At 45.1% G+C, this 10,000-nt stretch overlaps 1 protein-coding gene across 1 annotated transcript in view; it reads left to right on the top strand.

Annotated features, from left to right (window-relative positions):
* Window positions 1-10,000, top strand: part of frya (furry homolog a) — a gene marked incomplete at its 5' end in the record, with an annotated part of 103,480 nt that overhangs the window by 61,567 nt on the left and 31,913 nt on the right. The window contains 7 exons of the mRNA XM_080531586.1: window positions 1,561-1,707; window positions 2,364-2,532; window positions 2,786-2,876; window positions 3,259-3,341; window positions 5,293-5,443; window positions 5,576-5,679; window positions 5,940-6,128. Coding sequence (XP_080387712.1) covers window positions 1,561-1,707; window positions 2,364-2,532; window positions 2,786-2,876; window positions 3,259-3,341; window positions 5,293-5,443; window positions 5,576-5,679; window positions 5,940-6,128 — 934 coding nt within the window. The remainder of the gene's footprint in view (window positions 1-1,560; window positions 1,708-2,363; window positions 2,533-2,785; window positions 2,877-3,258; window positions 3,342-5,292; window positions 5,444-5,575; window positions 5,680-5,939; window positions 6,129-10,000) is intronic.

Below are 10,000 nucleotides of genomic sequence, written 5' to 3' on the forward strand. Positions count from 1 at the left end.
AAAAAAGGATTTTTTTTTTTTTTCAAATAATTGAGCCCTACTGCTACAATACACTCATGTCGAACACCATTAAAACACCGTAAGCACAGTCGCAACACATTTAGGCTACTTAGTTTCACAAATATAAGTGGAAAGGCAGACTTTTGTAAGCTACACCATACATGAAAACACATGAACACTTAACACACCAGCTCTGCTGATCCAGGGTGCACGCCTGCACGGAAGATCATCTCTTGGAACAGCGTCTTCATTGAATGAACTGCTTTCTCAATATCTTGGTTCTTAGACAAAGTTTCAGCTGCTGCTCAATGTATTTAAATATTTGAATACTGCTCAATAATCACTGAAATATTAGACTTAGAATTATGCAGTGAACATACTTAAAGCTTTTCATAAAAACCACATGCCGCGAGACTGACTCGTCCTGAACTGTCGTAAGTCAATCAACAAAGAATGCCCCATCAAAATAAAAGTGCCCATGGTAGAGCTGTCAAAATAGAGCTTTCAAAATAAATGTACTAATACAGATAGAGATAAATACAGAACTACCTTTGCGTCACTAAGTGACCGCGTATCTTCTGAGACATGCGTTCTGTCATCACTTTCAGTAGCGTTTTCACACACAGTGGCGCTGTGCACAAACACTCTTGATCCGTATAGCTCTTGTTTTATTATATTGTGGTTTAGTAAATACTGCACTTGGAGTTACATTCAATGCATGATTTGTGCTATAGAACATAAATAAAGTTTGATTGATTGATTGATATCAAATCAAATCACATTTTATTTCTATAGCGCATTTCTCACAAAAGTGACCCAATGCGCTTTACAGAGAGCAGCGAAAATGATCTTATTAAATGTAAGCGAGTAATTGTAAAAAACCTTTCCTATCTACCAATAACTGAAGGCAACTATCTTTCCCATAGAGTGATTCGTTACCCTTAAATATAATCCCAATTAGATATTAATCCTCAGTTATTCTTCACAACTGACCAAACCTCTCACTCATTGCGCGGCAGATTCAGACTGTATCATTGTTATTTTCACACACGACAAACATGTGACATGTTCCAGTTTTATTCTTATTCTATTTTATTCTTCTAAAAAAAAAAAAAAAACGGTTTCAGACGGTTTTGATAAAAAACCGTTTCTATTTTTAGAAACCCCGGTTTTCGGTTTAACCGAAAAACCGTCCATCCCTAACGGGTAGGAGTGTGTATGACTATGCATGTGCATAGCGTGCAAGCAAGCGTGTAGGCCAGGCGTAAGCATTGTATAGTTGTAAAATCAAAGCCTAAGGCCTGTGGAAAACTTTCTTCCAGAGATGTAGCATGACCTGACCAGTAAAAACATTTAGAGATGGCGCTACCTTAACTGTTGTTTATGCTAGTAACAGAGCAGCTGGCTAGTAAGAGAACGTGTTTAGAAAGTGTCTTTTTATTTTATTTTATACAAAAAAGTGTTTACTTCAGATACTGTAGTATAGTGGAAGATATTATCCTCATTTCCAGTGAAGTAGCCGCCATCTTGTTTGTTGACATGAATATGCTCTCCTGTCAGTATGGGGATGACGTACCAGGACCGGAGACGGAGAACGCCTGGAACGCTCTGGTCAGCAACGACAAGTGGAGCAACAACCTGAGGACCACGCTGCAGTTCCTCATCAGCCTGTGTGGCGTGAGCAGCGACACCACGCTGCTGGCCTACGTGAGTCTGGATCACCAGGAGCCATGGAAGGACTGTCCAGACAGTTGTTTCTCAGGCAGTTGGTTCTCGGGGAGAGCTGTGGCGCAGGAGGTAGAGCTGCCGTCTAATGATCGCAAGGTTGGCAGATCAGCGGTTCAAGCCCCTGCTGGCCACATGTCGAAGTGTCCTTGGGAAAGACACTGAACCCCAAATTACTCCCAGCCGGCGCCTTGCATGGTAGCTTTCCGCCATTGGTGTGTGAATGTGTGTGTGAATGAGAGGCCGTTGGAAGTGCTTTGGAACAAAGGCGCAGTCCATTTACCGTTAACCATTTCTCTGGCTTTTTGAGTTGAGTTGATTCTCAGGCAGTTGGTTCTGATTCTGAAGGCTGCGTTGCACCAACATGGTTTCACTTCTAAACTGGATTAAATCAAGGTTCATCTACTAATCCTGCTGCACCAAACTTCAAACCTAGCTTAAACCTCGTTTAAATGCAATCCTGGTTTAAACCTAAACCTCTGGTAATCCTGGTTTAAACCTAGATTAAATTCAAGTCTGTTGCACCAGTAATTTTAAACCTAGTTTAATAAACCTGGATTTAGCCTAAACCAGGATTAATTTAAACCATGTTGTGTGCAACCCAGCTTAAGTGTTTGTTCTCTGGTCTGACTGCGTAGATTAAGAAGGTGGTGATCTACCTGTGTCGGAACAACACCATCCAGACCATGGAGGAGCTGCTGTTTGAGCTGCAGCAGACGGACCCCGTCAACCTGGTGGTGCAGCACTGTGACAACCCTCCCTTCTACCGCCTGGCTGCTACCAGCAAGACCTCTACAGCTGCCTCAGGTACAGCTCTTCACTGACTTACACTAACACTAGAACAGCCATGGGTGGGGTCATTTGACCATGTGAGTAAAAGGAATGTATATCTTTGCACTCGATCAAATTTCAGGACTCTCCTTTCATGACTTTTCCTAGATATGTGCGTTCTACCACCCAGTATCCTTACATTTTCAAAATCACATCAGGATAAGCTAGTATAAAGCTATTTTGTATATACAATACTGTTATTGATTCAAATTTGTCTCGATCGATTTAGACACTACATCCAGTAACAATACTGTTGTTGGTGGCCAGGAGAATTTCCAAGACACAGACGATATTAAAGCGGCTAAAGAGAACGAGGAGAGGTAAGCACAAGAATCGACTGTGAATGTTTTACATTTGCATTTACATGTTTGCCATTTAGCAGACACCTTATTCCAAAGTGACTTACAATCAATACATTTGACTAAGCAAGTGAATCGTAGCAGGAAGAGTCATACCAGTCGTAGCAGGAAGAATAATCTAGCTCAGGCCAGTAGCCATTCGCAGTCGTCGTGATAGAAGAAGAAAGAATGATAGAAATCTTAGGAGACACAGTATAGGGGGAAGCAGGTGTCTCAGGAGACGCAGTACTGGGGGGTAGTAGACGTCTCAAGAGGAGCAGTTAAGGTGTAACCTGAAGAGATGGGTCTTCAGTCTCGTATCAGCTGTTGCTATGGGGATGAACTCTTGTATTTATGACCCCAGGCTCAGCAACATACGGCAGGCCCACAACCGCCTGGAGTCTCGCTACAGCAACAGCTCAGGAGGATCCTATGACGAGGAGAAGAGTGAGTATCTACCGCCAGAGAAATCCCTCTTGGGTCAAATTCAAGACACAAGACAAATCCAGCTATTGCAGCACTGCTCCTGTGTGGAGAATGAAAAGGACATCATGTGACACGTTCTAATGCTTTGGTCCTCATGTCGGGATCAGATGTGACGATCGGACTTTTCTTTCGGAAAAATTTGAATACATTTCCGCGTCGTTGAAAATCAATGACACATCGCTAGTGAGCCTTTTGTGAGCCTGCTAACAATGTTAAGTAGTGTTCTAGTTACCGTAACTAGGTAGCAGTGGGGGATTCCTCACCCAATCCAATGCGTTGTTGCAGTATTTTGGCTTGACTAGCGAGTTTGTGTTGTGATTAGGGGTGGGCATCAATAATCAACGATCGATAATTGATTGATAAGGATCTTGGTCGATCACAAAATATTTTGCTCGATAATCATTAATAAATTGAGTGGAAATTAGTTTGTCCACGTTATGTGTGGGAAATGAACTTTGCATTTGCCTTCGCATTGAATTTCGCAACGCAGTACGGCATGATGCAACAAGTTCCCGTACGTTAGCCAGCAGAGCAAGCTCGGACATGGCGAAGCGAGCGAAACGAAGCTTGGTGTGGGAGCATTTTGATCTAAAAGGCGACGCCACTCATTGCAAACACTGCGCAGTGACATATAAATACAACACGACGACGACCCCGATGAAATACCACCTGCAAACAGTACATCCGACCCTGATTGCTCCTTCGCTACCTTCTCAGCCCTCCATCACGTCTCATCTAATACGCGGGAGGTGTAATGCACAACGAGAAGAGAAAGTAACGATGGCCATCTGCAAATTAATCGAAACAGATATTCTGCCGCTCAGTTTTTTTTTCTGCCGCGTTGTTTTAATGAAAAAAAAGCTTATCAATTAATCGATAATTGATCGTTAATTCTTGTGATTATAGAAAAATGCATTTTGATCGTTTGCCCAGCCCTAGTTGTGATTCTCAACAACGTTGAAACATAGTTCTGTGGTTTCAAAAGAAAAGTCTGAACATTTTGATTGGTTGCCGCCGATATGAGGACCAAAGCATTAGAATGTGTCACATAATAGATATAGCTGCTCTCCTGGCATATAAGACACCAGATGATTGGCACAGATAGTGCCATTGATAATGCATTAGCAGTGCGGTAGAGTAGAGTGTCCTGGAGCTCTCAGGATTCTCTGTGTGAACTGGCAGCGCCTCAAAAGCAGCTCAGGCCAAGGTCTCTCAGCTGCTGCCAACGACCCGAAAACAGCTTTGTGATACTCTGTGAGCTGAGTCAGGCCCCGCCGGCCAATTTTGAGTAAAAATTTCCGCAAACATCCCTTAAAAAGCTCTCTGCACACACACACCGATCCCTCCCTGTACTAACCGTACTAACTGAAATTAGGCTCATTCCCTGCCATTAGCAGACAAAGGCATGTCATTAACACTAGAACAGCCGTGGGTGGGGTCATTTGACCATGTGAGTAAAAAAAGAAGTATATCTTTGCACTTGATCAAATGTCAGGACCCTCCTTTCATGACTTTTCCTAGATATGTGCGTTCTACCACCCTTACAGTATCCTTACATTTTTCAAAATCACATCAGGATAAGCTAGTATGAAGCTATTTTGCTAGTTTTTCTGTGTAGGAGGCAGGCTAATTTACAAGACACGCCAACTAGTGGTCTTTGTGTGTACGTAGCAGCTTCCCATTGTAAAGACTATGGTCATTTAACCCCCGAGGCGGCTCTTATAGTAGGTATAATAGGCACAGCTGTTCTAGTGTTAATGGCCGTTTGAATTTGACTGTGCATGCAGAAGAATGCTCAACCCATTTCTTTTTGAACAGAGATGTCCAGTGAGGGAGGACCCTGGAGAAGGTGCGTCCTGCATTGGTGGGGCGGGTTTGTCAGAGTTGTGATGTCTTGTTATATGATCTACAGGTGACCCTCTGCCCCCGTACGCCGGTTGGCTGATGAGCGTCGTAGAGACCAACCAACCACATCCTCTGCCCATGCCCATGAACGGAGGGTGCTGGGCCCCGCTAGTAGACTACCTACCTGAGACCATCACACCTAAAGGACCGCTGCACAGGTCAGAGTGAGACTCAGTGAAAATGTACTGTACTGTGATCTAAATAGTAAGAAGATAGATTCCTTTTCCTATTGATTCGATTGTATTTTGGGTTAACTAACTAAACTAACTGATGTCTTGTTGTTGCTTCAGGTGTAACATAGCTGTGATCTTCATGACGGAGATGGTGGTGGACCACAGCGTGAGAGAGGACTGGGCCCTGCATCTGCCTCTGCTGCTACACGCCCTCTTCCTGGGTGAGTCTCAACCGTTATCACTTACAGTCTCATCACTGACCAGTCAAGTCAAGTCACTAGTCAACTAACACAGTTTGTTTTCTGAGCCTGCTAACAATATAAAGTAGTGTTATAGTTAACATGAGGACCAAATGATCAGACTGTGTCACATTATGATACAGTACATGCATGGACAGTACAGTACCATTCTAAAGATAGTAGAAATGTACTGATGCTAGTGTATACTGATGCTATCATCGTATCGTGACGGTGTTCACCAGGCATGGATCACTACCGCCCGGAGGTGTTTGAGCACAGCAAGCGTCTCCTCCTCCACCTGCTCATCACGCTGTCCTGCCACAGCAACTACCAGGTGGTGGCCTCCGTCCTCCTGCACACGAGGGAGGTCACCGGCAGCAAGACGCTGACCAGCACGCCGCCCGGCTTCCAACTGGAATGTTTCAGTACAGGTAAACAAACCCCTGGTTTCTCTCCACCTCCGCTACCGATTGGGGCGGGCGGTTGTGGCGCAGGAGGTAGAGGCTGTGTCTCAGGAGGTAGAGGCTGTGAGGCTGTATCCTGTGCGGAGAACATTGCAGCAACGGCTCGCTCCTGCAGATTCTTCCTCTACAACATCAGAAGGATACGACCATTCCTTACCAGAGAGGCAGCGCAACTCTTGACCCAGGCACTGGTCATCTCCCGCCTGGATTACTGCAATGTACTCCTGGCTGGGCTCCCCGCTTCAGCCATTAGACCTCTGCAGCTCATCCAGAATGCTGCTGCCCGGCTGGTATTCAACCTCCCCAAATACTCGCATGTCACCCCTCTGCTTCGCACCCTGCACTGGCTCCCGATAGCAGCTCGCATCAGATTCAAGACCCTGGTGCTTGCATACCTGGCAGCTAAAGGGACAGCCCCTGCCTACCTGAAGGAAATGGTAACCCCCCAAACCCCTGCCCGCTCACTCCGCTCCTCCACCTCGGCTGGCCGACTGGCCCCACCTCCTCTTCACAGCAGTCGGGCTGCCCGATCACGTCTCTTCACAACACTGGCTCCCCGCTGGTGGAATGAGCTCCCCACGGCTGTCAGAACGGCAGAGTCACTACCCATCTTCCGTCGTAGACTGAAGACCCATCTCTTCAGGTTACATCTTAACTGCTCCTCCTGAGACATCTTCTGACCCTCACCACTACGTCTCCTAAAGACACCCGCTTTCCCCTCTACTGTGTCCCTAATAACTTCTATTGCCCCCCTTGTACTGTCTCTCAGTTTCTCCAGTAAAAAAAAAAAGAAAAGAAGGTTTTAGAAGAAGGTGATAGGGAGAAGGTTTTTCCTTCTATCAGTGGCCCCGGGCCCGAGCTAGATTACTCTTCCTGCAACGAATGGTGGATTGCTGATTCACATGCTTAGTATTCAAATGTATTGATTGTAAGTCGCTTTGGAATAAGGCGTCTGCTAAATGCCAAAAATGTAAATGTAATGTAAATGTCTCAGGAGGTAGAGGCTGTGTCTCAGGAGGTAGAGGCTGTGGCGCAGGAGGTAGAGGCTGTGGCTCAGGAGGTAGAGGCTTTGGCTCAGGAGGTAGAGGCTGTGTCTCAGGAGGTAGAGGCTGTGGCGCAGGAGGTAGAGGCTGTGGCTCAGGAGGTAGAGGCTGTGGCTCAGGAGGTAGAGGCTGTGGCGCAGGAGGTAGAGGCTGTGGCGCAGGAGGTAGAGGCTGTGGCTCAGGAGGTAGAGGCTGTGGCTCAGGAGGTAGAGGCTGTGGCTCAGGAGGTAGAGGCTGTGTCTCAGGAGGTAGAGGCTGTGGCGCAGGAGGTAGAGGCTGTGGCGCAGGAGTTAGAGGCTGTGTCTCAGGAGGTAGAGGCTGTGGCTCAGGAGGTAGAGGCTGTGGCTCAGGAGGTAGAGGCTGTGGCTCAGGAGGTAGAGGCTGTGGCGCAGGAGGTAGAGGCTGTGGCGCAGGAGGTAGAGGCTGTGTCTCAGGAGGTAGAGTCTGTGGCTCAGGAGGTAGAGGCTGTGGCTCAGGAGGTAGAGGCTGTGGCTCAGGAGGTAGAGGCTGGTGGCGCAGGAGGTAGAGCCGTGCAGTCTAACGATCACAAGGTCGGCAGATCGGGGGTTCGGTGGATGCCCGGCTGGCCACATGTCGACGAAGTGTCCTTGGGCAAGACACTGTGACTCAACCCCGAATTGCTCCCAACGAGCGGGCCGGCGCCTTGCAGGGTAGCTTGCCGCCGTTGGTGTGTGAATGTGTGTGTGAATGGGTGAATGAGAGGCCGTTGTAAAGCGCTTTGGAATAAGGTGCTATACAAGTCTGTTTATTTACCATTTAGATGTAGACCCTTTTCAAGATTGCTCGTGTTCAATAACATTTTTGGTTTACAGAGGTTCCAATAATTAATAATTAATAATAATAATCAACAGGTTCCCCCTGTTGACTCACATTATCTCACTCAGGAGTTACTGAACAATGGAGGGGAGTGTAAATGTGTTTCTTTCATTTTTAACGTTGCACATCCAATGACAGCCTGACACCCTTGGTGGACGGTTTACATGGGAGCTTGACATTTGGCACGTCGCTCCTCTCTCGCTAGGCTAATCTAAACACAAACATCAGGAGGGAACCACTTACATTCCTTTCAAGGGAGAGCGCAGTTGTTTCTTATCTAGGGAGAGAACATTTGAGAGAACATTTGCAAGCTGTGCGAGAAAAAAAAACAATCGTACTGAGGACATGAAAGATTCTGATTAAAGCATTCCATTACCAGGGCTCTCAAGTCTCATGCATTGGGCGTGAGACACACGCATTTCAACCCGTTCACGCGCTCACACGCCACACCTTGTCTCACGCCCAATGCGTGAGACTTGAGAGCCCTGCATTACGCTATTTTTATCCTCTTGCCCAAAACGGGGTCGTCTACTGGGACAGGCTACAGGCAGGCTGTCTTGGGAAGTTTTTTCAATTTCTTTTCCCACATTTTGTTTTACAGCATCTGCACACTCAAATCTGTGCAAAAAACGTACTTTATTGCACGAGCTTTCGGTCATAGACCTTCTTCAGGCATAAAGCAGTGACAAGTGAATGCAGGGGTATATAGGGTTCAAACAACATTACTTGATTAGCCATTGCACAACACCTTTGTCAGATATTTCAACTAGTGGCTGGCTAGACATCAAGGGAATTGTAGTCCTAGATTTAGTGGACTACAAAAACATACAAGTGTTCATGAGACAGGAAACACCCAAATCAAATATTTACAATATATATACCGTACATAGCAGAAAGTAGAAAATAGTGATAATGATGATAATAATAATAATAATAATAATAATAATAATAATAATAATAATCGTGCAATGGATAATAACAAGGTTTATATGTAAGGATCGATAAAAGAGAAGTTGACATGCTTTCTGACTTTCAGTTGACAAGTATCATGGGTCTGCAACTTGTGTTGTGTATCAACCATTCATATATTCAGTATATTACATATACCATTATATAAGAAATACATATAAACTACTCTAATTTAATTATTCAGATACATTTTAATTATTCCAATATGTATATAATCGGCATTTACAAAGAGCACTTAAACATTGTTCCCATCCAAAAAACGAAGTCCTGGCCTGAACGCGATGATCCTTGTAAGTCCTTGAGTAATGTGCACTTTCCTCTGCTTCCGACAGCCCCTCAAGATCATTTCTTCCCACTGAAGTTCAACAGCTGGCAGGCTCCCCAGTAGACTATTAATAACTCTGGCAGTCAGCTCATCTGCAGGGAAGACTGGTAGCAAGAGAGGCAGATCAGGAGGAGAGGAGGAAGTCAATCACAGCTGTGACTTGTGAGAGAGTGAAACAGGAGAGCAAGCTGGTTGTAAATATGAAGTTAGATATATTGAAAAGTATAGAGGGGGGTTGGACTGTGGTACCAATGTGTTCAGGTGTGTCACTGAGATACGATGGCCTGGTACTCAGGTACTCACCTGAGGAGAAAGAGGGAAAATCACGTTTCCCTTTTCTATGTTCTACTTTTAGAATGTGTAGAAAACTCAAAATCTCTTCAGGTTTTTGTAAGAGCAAAAAGTCCCATTGCTTTTACATGATGTTAAATTATGTACAGTATATACTGTATATTTTAAATAGATAGCATGCCACCCTTCAATCTAATCTATAAGTATAGCTAGCTATGTAAATAGCAATAGGAATAGCTGCGTTTATGCTGTCCGACACTAAAACATGCAATTTCGGCCAATGCTGTCTAAATCCAAAATGATTGGCTATTGACATTCATTCAAGAAATCTCTGTGGCTTGATAATTATGACAATATCTTCCAACCCATCAAAC

This window comes from Nansenia antarctica, assembly GCF_963989245.1.
Source record: "Nansenia antarctica genome assembly, chromosome: 1".
Lineage (NCBI taxonomy): Eukaryota > Metazoa > Chordata > Actinopteri > Argentiniformes > Microstomatidae > Nansenia > Nansenia antarctica.